At 43.1% G+C, this 19690-nt stretch overlaps 1 protein-coding gene across 5 annotated transcripts in view; it reads right to left on the reverse strand.

The window, feature by feature from the left end:
- The window catches only part of WDR19 (WD repeat domain 19), a 126191-nt gene that overhangs the window by 35375 nt on the left and 71126 nt on the right, over positions 1 to 19690 (reverse strand). For all 5 annotated transcript variants that reach the window (XR_012158692.1, XM_073342265.1, XM_073342267.1 and 2 more), the window contains 8 exons: positions 18161 to 18218; positions 17024 to 17164; positions 16853 to 16935; positions 14779 to 14862; positions 5730 to 5876; positions 2728 to 2852; positions 1611 to 1723; positions 369 to 437 (listed from right to left, as the gene is read on the reverse strand). Coding sequence is in view for 4 of the 5 variants with exons in the window: in XM_073342265.1 (XP_073198366.1) it covers positions 369 to 437; positions 1611 to 1723; positions 2728 to 2852; positions 5730 to 5876; positions 14779 to 14862; positions 16853 to 16935; positions 17024 to 17164; positions 18161 to 18218 (820 nt within the window). In the remaining variant the exon portion in view is untranslated. The remainder of the gene's footprint in view (positions 1 to 368; positions 438 to 1610; positions 1724 to 2727; positions 2853 to 5729; positions 5877 to 14778; positions 14863 to 16852; positions 16936 to 17023; positions 17165 to 18160; positions 18219 to 19690) is intronic.

Genomic DNA, 19690 nt, shown 5'->3' on the forward strand with positions numbered 1-19690 from the left:
CACACTATGGCAAAGATGTCATAAACTACTACCCATTTAACAAGTTTTTAAATAGCATCCATTAAATATTAACAAATATTAACTTTGGTCTGTCCCAGTGTGGCCATTCTTATGTTCTAGATTTGGAATTACAGATAGATATGTTATTTATATTCCCTTCTTTCAGGACCAGTGCTAAGAAAATTATTTGGGATGGCATCAGGAACTTTTTACCTTAGCCCTTGCTTTTACTCTTTCAGCTTCCTCCTTACATCTATAAGCTATTCAAACTCTGCTAAACACTAGGATGACATCATTACAGTAGAGACACAGATTACTTGAAAAGCAGGCTGAATACTCAATTTCTTAGATTTATCCATGTTTCTTACTGTTTCAATAGCCATTTCTATAGCCATGTTATCTTCTGTGCTTGGACTTTTCAGAAAGTGTTTTAGTGCCTGAAACAAAAATAGAAACACAGGGACATAACAGGTAAATGACATGGTATTTTCTTTAAAATTTTTTTCCCCTATTTTTGAAAAATTAGATTTTAATTCATCTAGTTCTGCAGCATCTGGGAAGGAAGGAGAAACATCCTTTGATTACATTAAACTTATGTGATCCCTGAGCACACGTTGAGAGCATTTATGTTGTTTCATGTGAATCTGAAGTTAACGGAGTCAAAAAGTAGTGAAAATGACCAATAGGGATGATCACACCGGGACCATGGGAGTACACAGGCATCAGCTGCTGTCCCAAAAACTGCTGTAGGAAAAATTATACTGATGAAGTCTTTCTGAAGGGCTTGCTGGACAGTTACAATCCAGCACACCACCTATACCCACCTCCTTGGTTCCTCCTCATTCCCATGGCCCCATCAGAATTGCAGCAGCATTCACAGCCTAGTCCTGGCACATTTCTTCTCAGCACTGACAGCCAGCAATGAGAGGAGAACTGTTCTACTGGGGCATTACAGAGTGCCGCAACCAAGGGTTAATGGGGCACTGGCTCACTGGGAGAAGCAGGTCACCTACTATGTTCCTACCCCAGCAGTTGGTAATTTTCAAAAATTCGTAACCTTGCTTTTTTGCTCTCAGGACATAAACATTCTGCTTAATATGCAGCAGCTGACACACTCAACTTGTAACCAGTCTATGAGAAATATGCTAATTTGCATACTCTTTCGTTTAAAAATTGTGTTTCAATAAGCTACAGAATTTAATCAATGAATGAGCTTTTTCTAAAACTTAACATTCAGACAAGCAAGTAAACAGTAACTAAACTAACTATGTTCATGTATCAGTTAGAGATATATTATGTCTATGATCCATATGAAGCTTCTACTGCTGTCAATAAGAAATATGTGCACAGCCGAATAACGGAATATATAGCACTCACCCTTTATTCATTTTCTATTTAATGGAAGAAATAATTTCCTCTAAGTTTTGTTGTAGGTAGGACTATAATATTTTTTCTTTTGATTGCATCAATGTGAAATAAGAGGAAGCAGGTAAAAAGCCTATTTTTTTTCTGATCTGTAGGAAGTGTAAAAATCTTGGAATCCAGTGTTTTGCACAACCATTGCTACGCACATTTAAATACTGTTGCTGTTTTACAATCTGAATACTAACCCGGGCATACTGACCGCACAGCAAAAAGAACTTGCCCGCCTGAAAATGTTTTTTTTCTCCTTCAAAGTATAGTGCAATACTCTGATAGTCTTCATTGGTAGTATTCTCAGAACCTGCAACACAGACACTAAGGTGAGCAAAACTCTTCTCATGAAACAAAGGTTTATAGATCCCGTCAAAGAGGCAAACCACATATTTCACATTTTTGGCTTTTGGTTTTCAAACAAAATAGGAGCCAGCTGGATTTATAACTTCTGTTTTGCACAGTTTATACCTACTTAATGTGCCACATTTGATCTTTGAGAAAGGACTAATGACTAAGGCTACGTTTTAGTCATGGATATTTTTAGTAAAAAAGTCATGGACAGGTCAATTCACGGTCTCTGACCTGTCCATGACTTTTACTAAAAATACCCGTGACTAAAACTTGGGGAGGGGGAGGTGCAGCGGCCCGTGGCCCAGGACCCCCGCTGGTGCTGGAGGGGTGCGGGTGGTGGCGCACAGCCCAGGACCCCTGCTGGTGCTGGGGCAGGGGGATGTTGGCAAAGCCGGCAGGCTCCCAACCTAGCTCTGCGCCTCTCTGCACCCAGCAGCAGCAGAGTTGGGGTATGGGAGGGGGCAGGGGAACAGGATGGGGTGAGGCAGGCTGTGGGTGGTGCTTACCTGGGGGGTCCCCAGAAGTGACGACATCCCCCTTGCTCAGCTGCTAGGTGAAGGTGTGGCCAGGCAGCTCTGCGTGCTGCCTCCGCCCAGAGCACTGGCTTTGCAGCTCCCTTTGGCTGGGAATCGTGGCCAATGGGAACTGCGGGGGCGGTGCCTGCAAGCGCATCAGCTGCTGCAGAAGTCACAGAATCCGTGACAAACTCGCAGCCTTACTAATGACTTACTGGACAAATTCTTTAATTTAGGTTTTACACCATAATGTAATTACCCTTGTTGTTTATTAGACAGTCAAATGGCATAACTGGAAACTGGTTCAGTGAGTTTTCCATTGCCTCCTGGTATTAATTTCACACAGCTGCACATTGTCATTACAGACTTCTCTATGTCTTTCTTCACAAATAGGCCATAGATTGCTAAAGAATTCCAAATAAAATTATTAAAATAGAATTCTCACCAATGATGTCAGCATAAATCTCCATCTTATTGTGCTGTTGGGCCAGTGTGAAAGCTTCATTATTACACTTGGACATGACCAGAAACTGGATGGCAGAACCATAGTCACCCAACTGCAGAAAGAATCTGATCAGAATAAACACATTAATACTTTTGTTAAATAACACAATAAACACATTCCAAATGTTTTCCAAAGAAAATCTCTTGTGCAAGGAGTGTGGCAACTGAGGGACCATTAAATCATTCTTCTAAATCTTCTAGTGTGCTCCTATTAGGATATGCATGTACCTTATGATAAACTAAGGCTTTTCAATTTGAAGCTTGCTTGTTTATAGTTTTCTAAATGATTCTAATCATTTGGGATAAAATTTTGTATGTTTATTGACAGGCCAGAAGTGAACTTTTTGGATGAAACTTTGGTAAATTTCTGTTTGGCCAATTTTGAGACATTCAAGTGCAAAAAGTGTTTTTCAGATGCCTTTTTCTAATGATATTTTCATATACTCTTTCTTCCATTTAAAACTTGACATTCGTTCTCAGTGAGGATTACTGATTTTGAAATATACTTTAAAAATAATAAAGCTGAAGTTCTCATTGTTTCACATCATCTGTCCAATTATGTTCCTTATGCATAGAGTGTGATGTTCTTGATATGCACCCAGGGAACCATACATGGCACTTTGAACTGAATGGATATTTACTGCTTTTGTTTGTTTGTGTGATTGTATGTAAGAGTAAGAACGTGCAAACTTGTGCACTCAGAGTGAAATTCACTCCCCTTGTGTAGAAACCAGAGAATGCAGGGAGGATGTAGTGATGAAATACACTTCCCCTCCCACTCCCAAACCAAGGTCCGTGTGCAGGGCTCCAGTAGCAGCCACAACCCCAATGCAATGGTTCTACAGGATACTGGGACCACTGGATCTGCAAAAACACAAACTGGAGTTGGTTGCCATGGCCTTCCTTTGTCTCTGAAGGCACCTTCCACACATGTCCTGCAATGACTAGTACAGTGACTAGCTCCATGGCATGCAACAGGCAGCTTATTTGGCTACCCAGCAGACTAACCTTGTACAGAATAGAGCTTACATGGTGCAAATAGACTTGCAGTGGTCCTCAACACCACGAGTGAATATCACCCTCGGTTTGCAAATTTTAAGTTTAACTGACTAGCACAAGCTTTGGCCCTACATAAAGCTATAGATGTGCTAAAATGAGCATTCTAGAGGCTTAAAAAAAAAAAGCCCCCACCTTTCAGTGCTCAACTCAGGGATTATGAAGTGTTGCACTATACAAAAAACACAGATTCAGATTTATGATAATAACCTAGAGATGCCCCTTCTATGCGCCATAAGGCTTTATGGAAATATACTTATGTATGTATATATGACATAACTAGAATGTGTTTTATGCTACATATGCCATGTAACATATCTCTGTAAAGGTTATGATCTACGGAATCTATTAATCCTATTTGTATGCATGTATCATTTTTGTATTCGAAGTTATGAATATTGGCTGCATACTTGTTTGATTCTAAGTAGGGTTTAGTGAAGCAGTTGGTCAGCTTCCTGAGAAAAGACTATTCTCAGTAAGTGCCCAGTCAAGAAGCCCTTAAGCCAACAATGAACGTGGAGATGCCCATCCACATCTGGGCTTTCCCAGGAATGTGGCTTGGTTGGTAAGGAACTCAGTCATGCATGGACATGTGACTTGCCCAGGTGACTCCAAAACTCCATTTTGTAGCTAGACTTTGCATAAGAGAGAGGAGGGGGTCTTCACCCACAAGAGAAAGTCTATTTAAAGCCCCGGGAGACCCCTCCATTTTGTCTTCAGCTGGCTACAGCGCCTCTCCATCCCCAAAGATACCTGAAAGAAACTGGAACAAAGGACGGTAACTACAGGGGGTGTGAGTGATTGCTGGACCCAGACTAGAGGAGGCTAGTCTGTAAAAGAGGCTTACTGGAACATCTCTGAGGGTGAGATTTTATCGGTATTCAGCTTCTTACTGTATTAGCATAGATTTGCGGGTTTTATTTTGTTTTGCTTGGTAATTCACTTTGTTCTGCCTGTTACTACTTGGAAACACTTTAAATCCTACTTTCTGTATTTAATAAAACTACTTATTAATTAACCCAGAGTATATATTAATACCTGGTGGGCGGGGTGCAAACAGCTGTGCATATCTCTCTATCAGTGTTATAGAGGGTGAACAATTTATGAGTTTACCCTGTATAAGCTTTATACAGGGTAAAACGGATTTATTTGGGGTTTGGACCCTATTGGGAGTTGGGCATCTGAGTGTTAAAGACAGGAACACTTCTTAAGTTGCTTTCAGTTACGTCTGCAGCTCTGGGGCACGTGGTTCAGACCCAGGGTCTGTGTTGGAGCAGATTGGCGTGTCTGGCTCAGCAAGACAGGGTGCTGGAGTCTCAAGTTGGCAGGGAAGGCAGGGGCAGAAGTAGTCTTGGCACATCAGTTGGCAGTCCCAAGGGGCTCTCTGTGATCCAACCCATCACACCCACCCCATAAATTAAAATATACAATACAAAATAAAATAAAAAAGAATATCCCTCCCAGATACCAGGTAATGATAAGAGAATTTAATATAACTCAAATAACTAAAGGGACTATGCTTTACATGGTTACAAGCTAGAAGACATGAATCAAGCAAAAGAAATCTGTTGATAAGAATGGACAGACACTCAAGACTTCTACAGTAAGAAAAGCAAACAGAAGACTGGACTGTATCAACAAATTAATAGAGAAGACATCCAAAAAACTGAATAGCCCTTTGTAAAAGTGAAACCTCTCTGTGGATGGACTAGAGGGCTTACTATTTACATCTCATTTTTTAATCACTTCTAGTGTACTGAGCATAATTCTAGCACTTGGCAAAAAATATAGAAGAGGGCAACAAGGATGATGGCATGAGAGGTTATAAAGAAGTAATGTTAGGAAAGTTAGGTTTGTAAATCTATCTAATCTACAGTACTGCATTACCTGGCTACCATCTTGGCTCCATCGAGAGACTGTGTTTCCCTGACAATACTAACAGCTTTTTCAGGATTGTTAAGATGATCCAAATATAGCCGGATTACATTGTCCCATTGTTTGGCATTCTCATAAGCCACAACCGCTTCCTTGTATCTGCAAAATGATGATGTCCACATTTTACATTCAAGCTTTCTTGGCTTTGTTAGGAATTCTTTACAATATTCTATGCAAGCGACTCATAACATTTTACACCTGAGAAGTTATGCTGTGAAACCAAGTTGTTGTTTGTTTAGGAAATTTGTTTATTAGATGTACACCCCTTTTGAACTCTTCTTTTATTGGGATGGATAATGGCAGTAGGAAGACAGACAACACTTCATACAATACCATCTTTTGACTCACCTTGAAAGACAAGCAGCATTATCAGTCTACATACTTTATGAGGGTATCTACACAGTCATCTAAACTGGCAAGTTAGCCACGTCAAACTGGTTTTGAATAATAGCTACTATTCAACATTTAACAAGAGGAAAAAATGGTTACTAACCTTTCATAATGGTTGTTCAAGAGGTGTTGCTTATGTCCATCCCATGTTAGGTGTGTGTTCTCACTACATGCACCGGTGCCGGAAGTTTTTCCCTCAATGGTATCCGTAGGGGACCAACTCTGGCACCCTCTGGAGTGGTGCACATGTGTGCTGGTGTAAGGGGCACTGCTGGCCCCCTCCCTCCCTCAATTCCTTCTTACCGGAATTCCGACAGTGGGGAAGGAGGGTGGGTCATGGAATGGGCATGAGCAACACATCTCGAAGAACAACAGTTACGAAAGGTTGGTAACTGTTTTTTCTTCTTTGAGTGATTGCTCATTTCCATTCCATGTTAGGTGACTCCCAAGCAGTATCCCCTGTGTGTCGATTGCAACACAGCTCTGTCAAAGGCAGCCTCATCTCTAGCCTGCTGGGTGATGGCATAGTGGGTCGTGAAGGTATGCACCAACGACAATGTTGCGGCCCTGCAGATATTCTGGATAGGGACTTGTGCCAGGAAGGCTGCCAATGATGCCTGAGCTCTGGCGTCACTATCTGCTGAGGTACAACTTGCGCCAGTTCATAACAAGTGCGAATGTAGGTGGTAATCCAAGACAAAAGCCCTTGAGAAGACACGGGGAGGCCTTTCATTCTGTTGGCCACCGCGATGAAGAATTGAGTTGATTTACAGAAGGACTTAGTGCGCTCTAAGGAAAAGACCAGAGCCTGCCCGACGTCAAGGGTGTGCATATGTCTCTCCTTGTTCGACGCGCGAGGCTTCAGGAAGAAAATGGGGAGAAATATGTCCTGGTTAATATGGAAAATCGACACCACCTTTGGCAGGAAAGCCGGGTGGACATACAACTGAACCTTGTCCTTGTAGAACACCGATGTAAGGGCTTTAATCTCTGATACCTGCCTCGCTGAAGTGATAGCCACACAGAAGGCAACTTTCCAAGATAGATGTGAAAGAGAGCAGGAGGCTAACAGCTCGAAGGCAGGGCCAGTGAGCCTAGAAAGGACTAGATTGAGGTCCCACTGGGGTACTGGGTTCTGGGCTGGCAGAAAGAGCCTTTCCAGGCCCTTAAGAAACCTGATCGTCATCTCATGTGAGAACTCTGATTTGCCCTGGACACAGGGGTGGAAAGCTGAAATGGAGGCCAGGTGCACCTTGATTGAGGAGAAGGCTTGGCCCGATGCTTTAAATGAAGCAAGTAGTCTAAAATGGACTGCAGAGACTACTGGGTCAGGGAGATCCCTTGCTCCAATGCCTAGCGGGAGAAGCATTTCCATTTTGCCAGGTAAGTTACTCTAGCAGAGGGATTTCTACTTTCCAGCTGGACTTGAGTAGAGCGAACCTGCTCCTCTGGGTTCAGCCATGCAACATCCATGCTGTGACGTAGAGTGGGGTGAGGTTTGGCTGTATAACCGCCCATGACCCTGAGAGAGCAGATCTGGGTGGTTGGGAAGCGTCATGGGGGCGCTGACACCAAGTCCATGAACATGCCAAACCAATGCTGAGGTGATCATGGCGACCCTGGCTTTGTCCCTCTTTATTTTCAGGAGGGTCCCGCCGATAAGAGGGATTGGCGGGAAGCCATACATCAGATCGTCTGCCCAAGACAGGAAAAAAGTCCTTGGAGGAAGCAAAACCAGTGGCACTTCCCATTCCACCTGGTGGCGAACAGGTGCACTTGGGGAGTTCCCCACCTCTGGAAGATCATTTTGACAACCTCCTCGTGGAGGGACCACTTGTGGTGAGAACAGAACGCCCTGCTGAGGAAATCTGCCAATGTGTTTTAGACACCAAGGAGATGTATCACCTCAATGTGTATGCCATGCCGGATACAGAACTCCCATAGCTGGAGGGCTTCTTGGCAGAGAGCTGTGGACCCTGCACCTCATTGCCTGTTGACACAGAACATGGCAGCTATATTGTCAGTCAACACCTGAACCACTTGATAGGACAGTCAAGAAAGGAACACCTTGCAAGCAAACAGATGCCTCTGAGCTCCCTGACTTTGATGTCTAGTGTGAGCTCCTCCCAGGACCATAACCCCTGGATCTTCAGTGATCCAAGGTGGGTCCCCCAGCCTAGGTCGGATGTGTCCGACACTAGCATCTTTGTAGGTTTTGGGGCTGAAAAGGGTGTTCCTTCGGAAACGTTTACTGGGTTTGATCACCATTTCAGAGCTGTAAGCACTTGCGGCAGAATTGTGAGAACTCTGTCCAGGTGGTGCCTGGCTGGGACGTAAACTGACGCTAACCACATCTGGAGGGGCCTGAGCCACAGACGTGCATGATGAACTACATAAGTGCACGCTGCCATATGTCCTAGGAGCCTGAGGCATACTCTGGCCATGGTGATAGGGTGGGTGGTGAGTTGGGTGATGAGAGCTGACATTGTCTTGAATCTGGGCTCTGGGAGAAAAGCTCTGGCCCATGTATAGTCTAGGGCTGCCCCCATAAACTCTATTATTTGCACTGGCACTACCATTGCTTTTTTTGTTTGTTTATCAACAGGCCAGTGCCTGGCACACGGCTTCTACCACCCGAACACTGCAATGGACCTGAGCCTGCGAATGACCCTTGATGAGTCAATCATTGAGGTATGGGTAGATCTGAATGCCCTGTTGCCTGAGGTATGCAGCGACCACCACCATACATTTTGTAAACACCCTTGGTGCTGTCGCTAGACCAAATGACAGCACTGCAAACTGGAAGTGGTTTCGTCCCACTACAAACTGCAGGAATCTTGTGTGTCCATGGAAGATGGCGATATGAAAGTATGTGTCCTTTAAGTTGAGGACAATGTACCAGTCTCCAGGATCCAGGGAGGGGATGACGGAGGCCAAGGAAACCATGCAAAACTTCAACTTTCTGAGATACTTGTTGAGGCCTCGCTGGTCCAAAATGGGGCGTAGACTGCCCTTGGCCTTTGGTATGAGAAAATACCGGGAATAGAAGTCTTTCCCCTTCTGATGTACAGGGATTTCTGCTGCAGCCGTGACTCATAAGAGGGCTTGCACCTGTTGGGAAAGAAGCTGCTTGTGAGAAGGGTCCCTGAAGAGGGACAGGGAAGGGGCAGGGAAGGAGGGGGTAGAAATAAACTGTAGGGTATACCCCATTGCCACAGTCCTGAGGACCCAGCGGTCCGTTGTTATAGCAGCCCAAGCAGGGCGGAAGGGAGAAAGGTGGTTGGAAAATAAAAGGGGTGTAGGATCCTGTCTGCAGACTGGGACGTTGCCCTCGGGCACACCCTCAACATGCCTGCTTGTTACCCTGGGGGTAGCAGGAAGAACCCGAGTGAGAGGCAGGGCCCAGTTGTTGGCCTTGGCGGTGCTTATAGTCCCTGCCCTTCTTGTGGTAGAGCTCCTGGTCTAGCTTGACCGTTTGGTCGATGAGGTTGCTGCGGTTTGAACCTCTTTCTAGGGGGGCTAGTGTATATAGGGCTAGGGAACATAGGGTAGCCCTAGAATCCTTAAGCCCATGCAACCTCATGTCCGTCGGGTCTGCGAACAGGGCCAGGTCATAGAATCATAGAATCATAGAATATCAGGGTTGGAAGGGACCCCAGAAGGTCATCTAGTCCAACCCCCTGCTCGAAGCAGGACCAATTCCCAGTTAAATCATCCCAGCCAGGGCTTTGTCAAGCCTGACCTAAAAACCTCTAAGGAAGGAGATTCTACCACCTCCCTAGGTAACGCATTCCAGTGTTTCACCACCCTCATAGTGAAAAAGTTTTTCCTAATATCCAATCTAAACCTCCCCCACTGCAACTTGAGACCATTACTCCTCGTTCTGTCATCTGCTACCATTGAGAACAGTCTAGAGCCATCCTCTTTGGAACCCCCTTTCAGGTAGTTGAAAGCAGCTATCAAATCCCCCCTCATTCTTCTCTTCTGCAGGCTAAACAATCCCAGCTCCCTCAGCCTCTCCTCATAACTCATGTGTTCCAGACCCCTAATAATTTTTGTTGCCCTTCGCTGGACTCTCTCCAATTTATCCACATCCTTCTTGAAGTGTGGGGCCCAAAACTGGACACAGTACCCAGATGAGGCCTCACCAATGTCGAATAGAGGAGAACGATCACGTCCCTCGATCTGCTCGCTATGCCCCTACTTATACATCCCAAAATGCCATTGGCCTTCTTGGCAACAAGGGCACACTGCTGACTCATATCCAGCTTCTCGTCCACTGTCACCCCTAGGTCCTTTTCCGCAGAACTGCTGCTTAGCCATTCGGTCCCTAGTCTGTAGCTGTGCATTGGGTTCTTCCGTCCTAAGTGCAGGACCCTGAACTTATCCTTATTGAACCTCATCAGATTTCTTTTGGCCCAATCCTCCAATTTGTCTAGGTCCTTCTGTATCCTATCCCTCCCCTCCAGCGTATCTACCACTCCTCCCAGTTTAGTATCATCCGCAAATTTGCTGAGAGTGCAATCCACACCATCCTCCAGATCATTTATGAAGATATTGAACAAAACCGGCCCCAGGACCGACCCTTGGGGCACTCCACTTGATACCGGCTGCCAACTAGACAGGTCATCAAAAGGGAGGTCCTCGATCGAGAGTTTAGCCTCTGTCGACAGCTCAGAGGACATCAGCCACAATGCCCACCTCATGGACACAGTTGTCGCTATGGATCTCCTGACCGAGTCCACCGCATCAGAGGCGGCCTGACGGGAGCCCCTTGCCACAGTTTTCCCCTCATCTAGGATGGCAAGGAATTCTTGCGTGGACTCCTCCGGTAACAAGTCTGCAAAGTTCAATATTGACTGCCACACGTTGAAATCAGACCTCTCGAGTAAGGCCTGATGGTTTGCCACTCATAATTGGAGGCTGGTAGACGAATAAACTTTTCTCCCAAATAAGTCAAGCATTTTACCAGCCTTATTTTTGGGAGTTGGGCCTGGTTGCCCTTGTCTATCTCTTGTTGACCGCCGAGATCACTAGAGTATTCGGGGCCAGGTGAGAATACAAGTACTCAAATGTTTCACGGGGATGTAATACTTTTTCTCTGCCTGCTTGGAAATGGGCGGGAGAGAGGATGGGGTTTGCCACGAAGTTTTTACCAGCTTTACCACCTGTTCATGAACGGGGAGTACCACCGTGGATGGGAGCAGTGCTCCGAGCTCTGAGAGCAGTGCTCTGAGTCTGGTGACTGGGAATGGGATGGATGGGAGCGCCGCTTTGACCCAGACGATTGGTACCACGAGTCTGGAGATCTGCACCTCGGTACCAGCTGGGATCGACTTTGCCGTGGCCCCGATGGAGTCCCTTATCCTGGGGAGCAATATCTCCTCTCTGGAGACCGGCGCCATTCTGGGGACCGATGGCATGCTGAGGCCCTGTGTCAGCCATCAGGCAAGCGGTGCCATCCCACAGGGGACTGGTGCTGAGAGTCCCGTGAATGGGGCTGGGAACTTTGGTCGGTTTGGGCAGGTCAGAAGTGCATCCCCAGGGATTGGCACTTTGATGTCAACTGCCGCGGTGCCAGGGAGTGATGCCGCATAGACAGAGATCATGGCATGGATCCCAGTGCTGGCTTCCCCCTGGAGATGACCATGTCTTGGCACAGTGTCGGGGGCACCAGCAAAGACAATGTCTTTTTCAGCTTGGAAGGCCTCTGGCGTGGACAGGATTTCCAGGTGCTGGGGCCTCTGCCACTACTCGTGGGGCCGGTGGATTCCTAGGAGGGCTGGCTGGCCTAGCCGGCGATGCAGGTGCCTGGCTGGGCTCCGGAGACTTTCTGCCCCAAAAGGGTCCCCAGACTTTCCCTTTCCCACATGGGATGTTGGGGAATGCCCTCCCCCGGGTGCCTCCTCTGCTTCTTAGCCGGGACTGTGACCGGCACCAGAAGGCCAGTGCCAGAGGTGCACTTTGCACTAATGCCGCTGTACTCGGTGCCAAGTCCAATTTTGGTGGCTCGAAGACTGTCACAAAGCCTGAATCATGATGAGCGCTCTCAGTCTTACATCCCACTCCTTTTTTGTTCTGGGCTTGAAGCTCTTACAAATGCAGCACTTATCGCTAATGTGGGCTTCTCCCAAACACTTCAAGCAACTTTGGTGAGGGCCACTGATCAGCATAGGCTTTCTACAGCCATCATAAGGCTTGAAACCTGGGGAACGGGGCATGTCCCGTCCCTGGGCTAAGTCCCACAGGGGACTATCTAACCTATCTACAACACTAACACACTAGTTATTAAAGAACAAAAGAACTACTTATCTAACTATTTATAACACTAAGAGAAAAAAACCACTGGGTAAGTAAGTGCTTGCCGAAGCAAGGAGATGTTCCAGCACCGTCACTGGCGGTAAGAAGGAATTGAGGGAGGGAGGGGGCCCCCAGCACCCCTTATACCTGCGATATGAGCGCCACTCCAGACGGCACCAGAGCTTGTCCCCTACAGATAACACTGAGGAAAAAACTTCCAACGCCAGTGCATGTGGCGAGCACACACCTAACATGGAATGGACATTAGCAATCACTCAAAGAAGAACTCCCATTCTCTTCTAGTCAAACAAGTTACAATAGGACCTTCCTCATTCACACACTCTATTACTGGCATAAAAATAGTGGCCTCTGCTCACGTCACAAGAAATATTTAGCAGAAGATCACTGTAGTGAGTCCTCATAATACTAAGACTGTTATTGTCACAAAATATTTTGCAGTACACTTAATTGTATATTACAAATAGCAAAAACTATATTTTGTGTTTAAGTATCCTTGCTTTTGTGTTTGCTTCTCTAAACATTAATCAATAATTTACAAAGATTGTCCCTGTCTTTGTGTAAATGAGGTGCATTGTATTAATTTAGATGGGAATAAATAGGCTGAAATAGTCAAAGGTATTATCAGGACGCTGTTTCTATCCAACATTAAATAGTGTTAAACAAGGTTCAGGTTTGGAATAGAGACCCTAGCCTGCTTAGTACCATGGCAACTATAAAATTGAACAGTCTTATAACCTTTTATTAAAGATACAGAAAACAAAGGAAAACAGTTAAAGCATTTAAAACATAAAGTCTTAAGTAAGACTTTCATTTTAACAACATTCCTTGTTTCCTTTGCCTTTAGCTATAGAGTTTTTAGAAGGAACTGTTGTTTGACAGTCTCTTATGCGGTAATAATGTTGGTAATAACTGTCCTTTTGGGGAAATGAAAAGATATTAGTTGAGCTGTTTGGGTTGCTGTTGCAAGTCCAATTCTGTTTCCTAGAAGACACACACAAGAGGGAAGAGAAAAGAACAGCGAAGATAGAAAAGATGCAGCTTTTGTGTCTGGTGTTGACTCCTATCTGCAACCACACTGCTGCGTGGGGAGGGGAAATGGCTGACTGTCTTAATAGCCACTGCGAGATCTGGCAAACTTGTACCAGCATCTTTAGGGCATTGCTTTTTGTCACCTCTTTCTGGTCACAGGGTAACAGCAATGTTACAAATAAGTCTTGCTTGGCTAAGCCAGATTCTTATTAAGCAGAAGGTAAAAGCAGAGGGACAGGAAAGAAGAAATATGGGGGGAGGGGAGGGTTTGAAGAAAGAAGACACACTGTGTGCGCACGTGCATGTGAGAGACAGGGAGAGTCTCACATCCCAGGTAGCATTCAGAATTTAGCTGGAGCTGGTGGAGGTGGCAATGTCATCTGAATCCTCCTCTCTGGCCCAAACTGGTCAGCATCTTTCTCAGGATCAGTATAAGAGATCCCCACAGTGTTACAATAGATTACGGGGAATCAAGAGACTGTGGCAACTATGATCATAAAGCCTGCTGCAGCAGTTTCTGGCAAACAGCTTCTTCCTCCTGAATTTCCCCAAAAAGTTTTCTCTTTTAAGGACTTCAAAAGGGCAGTGATGGGCAGAGTAGCCCATCCTCTCAATATTCTGATCATCAGTTAGCCCTAATTTTCAACACACCAATTTTCTTGTTTACCAGGCATGATCTTAACACAGTCCTTGAATTATATCAATAGCCTGAATTAGTACAAACAAAAAAGCCTATCTCCCTTTTCCACCTTTTCCCATCAATGTTTATTGTTATAGGTTATTGTGACATTTTGTGCCACTCACTTCTTACAGTTGCGCTCACAATGAAGGTAAATTTGGAGACCCAATTATTACAAACAGTGCTACTGTAATTTATTTTAAAAAGAAAAAACTGTTTGTTTCCCAGACTGTGATGACTAATCATAGCTTTTTATAAAAACTCAGGAGTCTTTAGAAGAAAAATAAACTTCAGCACATCACATCCACTGAACAAAGCTACAGTACTTAACAGCTTTAATGCTACTTTTAAAAAATAGCTTTTTAAAGTTTAACCCAAGGATAATCAATCAGAACTATTTCTTTCCTAATCAGCAGCATAATCTTTGTCTAGTATCAAGACGTTTGCATAACACTTGATTTTTATATTTTTCAACAAATACGTATTCACTACATATCCTAATTTTTTTATGAATAAAACTGTGAATATTAACATTCTGTAGCTTTAAACCCTTGACTATTTGATTCTGGAAATTAAACACACCTGCCATCTGCTTCTTTTGCCTTGGCATACTGCAGGTGTATCTTTGGAGATGATACACAAGGGAGAAGCTCACCAACCTTTGCCCTAGAAAACAAAGAGAATAAAGTAATCAAATAATAAATGTGATCTTTCTTTTTAATTTGTCTTCACCAAATAAAGTATATGCATATTTATAGAAATACTCGAGAGAAAAGAAAAAGGAACTTACAAAATGCATGTAGTATGAATACCAGCAACAACATGATCTTATTCTTTAGTAATAATTAAGACAAAAAAAAATTAGTATGTAAAAGTGATCTCATTTTCATTTACACGAACAAGGAAATTAATCATGATATTTTGCATTACAAATATGCTCTCTTCTGTTATATACAAGAGAAGCTTTGAAAGAGCTTCAAAGTTTTCAAAAATATGCACTTGCTACACGTCTAAAAACTATTAATTGGTTACTGTGCATTTTCAGGCCATTTTATGCTGTTGTGACAATGTAAAGGGGCCTTACAGAATTAGAATATCGTTTCTTCCTTGTTTTAATTTTGGATGTGATCATACGCCCCATTATTCAGAGGTATTTAGCTATTTAGAAATCAGTGGAAGTTACGTGCCTAAATACTTTAGCTGATCTGGTCCGTAGTTTCTATTTGTGAAAAGTGCCAGACAGACCACGCTGGACTCTGCCGTACTCTCATTTATTCACAGAAAAGGCATAAAACTGATGACAGCAATGCAAGCTTTCCCTGCACTACCCCAATGTGTCTCAATTCTGACCTGGAGGAACTAGCTCTTGAGGAGAGGGTACATCTGTCTTTCTACCAATTCAATTATTGTTCGCTCTGCAGAGATTGCTAAGAGGAGTCCAATTATGGTGGCAATTCTATTATGTAAACACCTGCTCCCTAGGAACTGGACAAGGGCCAAGTTCATTTTGAAAATGACATTGAACAGCCATATGATGCTAAAACAAAAAGGAGTCCTTGTGGCACCTTAGAGACTAACAAATTTATTTGGGCATAAGCTTTCGTGGGCTATAACCCACTTCATCAGATGCATGGAGTGAAAAATTTAATAGGCAGGTATAAAAATACATCACATGAAAAGATGGGAGTTGCCTTACCATGTGTTGGGTCTGTGCTAACGAGGCCAATTCAGTTAGGGTGGATGTGGCCCATTCCCAACAGTTGACAAGAAGGGGTGAGTATCAACAGAGGGAAAAGTATTTTTTGTAGGAACTCAGACACTCCCAGTCTTTATTCAGGTTTTTATTCAGAACTGGAATTAATTTGCAAACTTGACACTATCAAATTAGGTCTGAATGAAGACTGGGAGTGGCTGAGTCACTAGAAAAAATAATTTTCCCTCTGTTGACACTCACCCCTTCTTGTCAACTGTTGGGAATGGGCCACATCCACCCTGACTGAATTGGCCTCGTTCGCACCGACCCCCCACTTGGTAAGGCAACTCCCATCTTTTCATGTTTCTGTATATTTATACCTGCCTTCTGAATTTTTCACTCTATGCATCTGATGAAATGGGTTATAGCCCACAAAAGAGCTTATGCCCAAATAAATTTGTTAGTCTCTAAGATACCACAAGGACTCCTTGTTGTTTTTGCTGATACAGACCTGTGTTGAATTTGAACCAGCAGCCTAGAACTAAAAGGCTGTGTTGCACTCCCAGGTGTATCATCTTTTGTAAATCAAGAAGCTTTCATGAAATAAATATAATTAGGCAAGTAAAAGGATTCAAAGTGTGTAGTACACAAAGATTCTGAAAGCCCAGTTACAGAGTCAAGCTAAACATAACCAAGTAAAGAGAAGTTTGCTGATTAGCGTAGCTGTTGTTTGGGTTGGGTTTTTTTTAACAAAGTTTTGATTTACATCAACCCGTGTTTCTGAAGATTCAGAGTGTAAATCATACTTGACCTAGTCCCCAAGAAAAAGTCAGTAGACTGACTGTCATGTGAATTATGTGTCTGATTAATCAAAATGATCAGGGACTCCTATTCCTTTTCAAAGGGCACTACAATATAACCTGTTTTTCAAGGAACGTAAAACTGCACTAAAGCTGCACTTACCAGTTTTTACAGCGGATATATACTGACGCTGCCTTGTCATGATATTGCCCCTTTTCATATAGTTGGGCGGCTTCTGAAAATTGCTACAATAATGAAAATTATACAAATGTTTATTTATTTGTAACTGGGAATTCATCATGTTATTAATACTCTCTCTATTACTAGGGATACCTTCATACTCTCCAGAATGGCTCCACAGTCTCTCTTTAGCAGCCTGCTAGGATGTTTAATGGCTTGGTTAACCCCCCGACGAATGTCTCCCATTCGAATGGACATCTGAGCCACTCCAGCTAGGCAAGCTTCATCATGTTCCTGGTATTGGCGATCAAAAGTAAAGTGATAACTATATTTTCAGTACAAAAAGTATTGGTTTTACGGAAGCCATTGCAATTATTTCAACAACAGTGAAATGCATCAACCAGAAACGACCTGACCTCAGGTAAAGCTGTTCTTGTCTAGAAAATTTAAACCAGAGCCTTAAAAGGCAACAGTCAGTATTTATGATTAAATAATGGTGCCATTAATTGTGGAAAAGCCTATGTTTTCGTTGCTGGCTATATTTAGGTGACTTTCTTGTGAAGTTTCATCTAGTGTTTCACACTACATTCTATTTTTTGAAATAACTGACTAGGCCAGGTATACAGGACAAAGGTAAGTTTCAAAAAGAGACAAAGAAACAGAACAACACACCAAAACATATGTACAGAAAAAGACAGATGGGGAAATTACTTGCTTCTAATTGGACTTATCTCAAAGTACTAGCCCCAAATTCACACATTTGGTTTTAAAATATACATGAAAGCATTGCTATTTCGCTTGTTTTGAAAAATCTGACTATTCATTTTATTCTTCTTTACTGAACGATTGACTACACTAAAGGAGCAGAAATCTATATAAGTATCATATAAAAATATATTATTATTTTGGCACTGTCTCCTTTAATATTTACATAATTATTGTGAAATTGTTCAAATGGTAAAAATAATTTCCCAGTACTATAATCTTAATGCAGTACTGTTTTACATAAAGTAAGCCATTTTTCTCTGTGTATAAAATTACAGGAAAGACCAATATATCAATATTGTTCTTTGAAAAGGAAGAGAGTCAAATCATTTACAAAAAGAATCTCTAAGGTGCCACAAGTACTCCTTTTCTTTTTGCAAATACAGACTAACACGGCTGCTATTCTGAAACATATCGTTTACAGAAGAATACAAAATCCTGTATTTAAATAAACTGTCACAGAAGAATTCAGTGTACAATATATATTATAATTACTTGTATGCCACCATCATTGAAGAGTGTTACCTTATTGTCCCTTGTGATTCCCTTCTCATAGTGTGCCAAAGCATTCACATAATCACCCCTAAAAGAAAATAATAATATATGTGTAAAAATGTTTATTAATAGGAACAAGTTGCAGAGATATGAAGCCTGCATACATAGCTGACAAATAAATGGAATGGATCTCCTAATCAACTCTTATTAAAACACAGTTAATTCTGTGATCACATTTTTGGAGCGTTTAATGTAAGCTGCAATTCTTTTTTGAGGTGGCCGCTGCATATTCCCATTTTGTGTGATTTGCACCCCTAGTGCTGCTGCATTTCCTTTGGGAACCTTCTGGAAAGCAGCATGTGTTGGGGCTGCATGAGCACCTTTTCATGACTCCCAACATTCAGAGCTAAGGTTACCAAAGTGCCATATGGTCAAAAATGCCTCAGTTCCCTCCTTTCTGTAGCCACCTGCAGGAATCTTCTCTCAGTATACAGGGTGATTTGGGGGATTTTGATCCAAAACTCCCTTAATTTCTAGGCTTAAATTGTGTTATAGTTACTTAGTAAGTGTTATGTAGTTTGTGCCACAACATATTTAGTTTTCACTTTGACCCTATGGGCCTTGAACCTTTTAATTATGGCTCACCAGGACTCTATGGCTCAGACAAGAAGGGTGGAATTAAGCATGTGTGTCATGTCCCTTCATGTTTGGATATTAGGAAAATCTTTTTCACTAGGAGGGTGGTGAAGCACTGGAATGCGTTACCTAAGGAGGTGGTAGAATCTCCTTCCTTTGAGGTTTTTAAGGTCAGGCTTGACAAAGCCCTGGCTGGGATAATTTAGTTGGGGATTGGTACTGCTTTGAGCAGGGGGTTGGACTAGATGACCTCCTGAGGTCCCTTCCAACCCTGATATTCTATGATTCTATGTTCCAAGAAGAATAAGGAGTGAGTATGCACACCTGTCTCTTGGAGAAGCCTCTTTCCTAGATCACTTCTAGGCCTTTACACCTTGAGCTCAACAAGCAACGGAGGCTGATTTAAGAAAGAAGTATCCTATTTTGATACCACTAATGTTGACTGAATGATTTATTTAACGACTTAAACAAAATAGAAATAAGACATTTTTATTCCAAAATAAGAGGGTTCCCAGACTTGTTCCAAAACAACATAAGGTGTGAATTAAAATTGATTTAGTGATTTCAGTGCACATTTGCTTAGAAATAAGGCCTATGTCAGGGGTTTATGGCTGTCGTGCCAAAATCTTCTATGGTCCTAGGAAGTGAGCCTTCTAAAGCTCAAATGTCACTGGTGATGAGGCTGAATTTAACTTCTAAGGAGCTCCTTCATATGATCTCTTTGGTAGCGTAGAAACCTGGTACCGTGGGAAGCACTCTCTCAGCCACTGTTTTCCCATAAATCTCACTTATTTTACCAGACTAAGCCTGCTCAGTGGCTGCACACGGGTACATACTTGAAGCAGCCATGATCCCCTACCTTGATTTGGCAGCCAAAGGGAACAGGATATCAACCTGGTAGGGGCAGCTATATAGTTAGGTTTA

The sequence above is a fragment of the Lepidochelys kempii genome, chromosome 4 (assembly GCF_965140265.1).
Source record: "Lepidochelys kempii isolate rLepKem1 chromosome 4, rLepKem1.hap2, whole genome shotgun sequence".
NCBI lineage: Eukaryota > Metazoa > Chordata > Testudines > Cheloniidae > Lepidochelys > Lepidochelys kempii.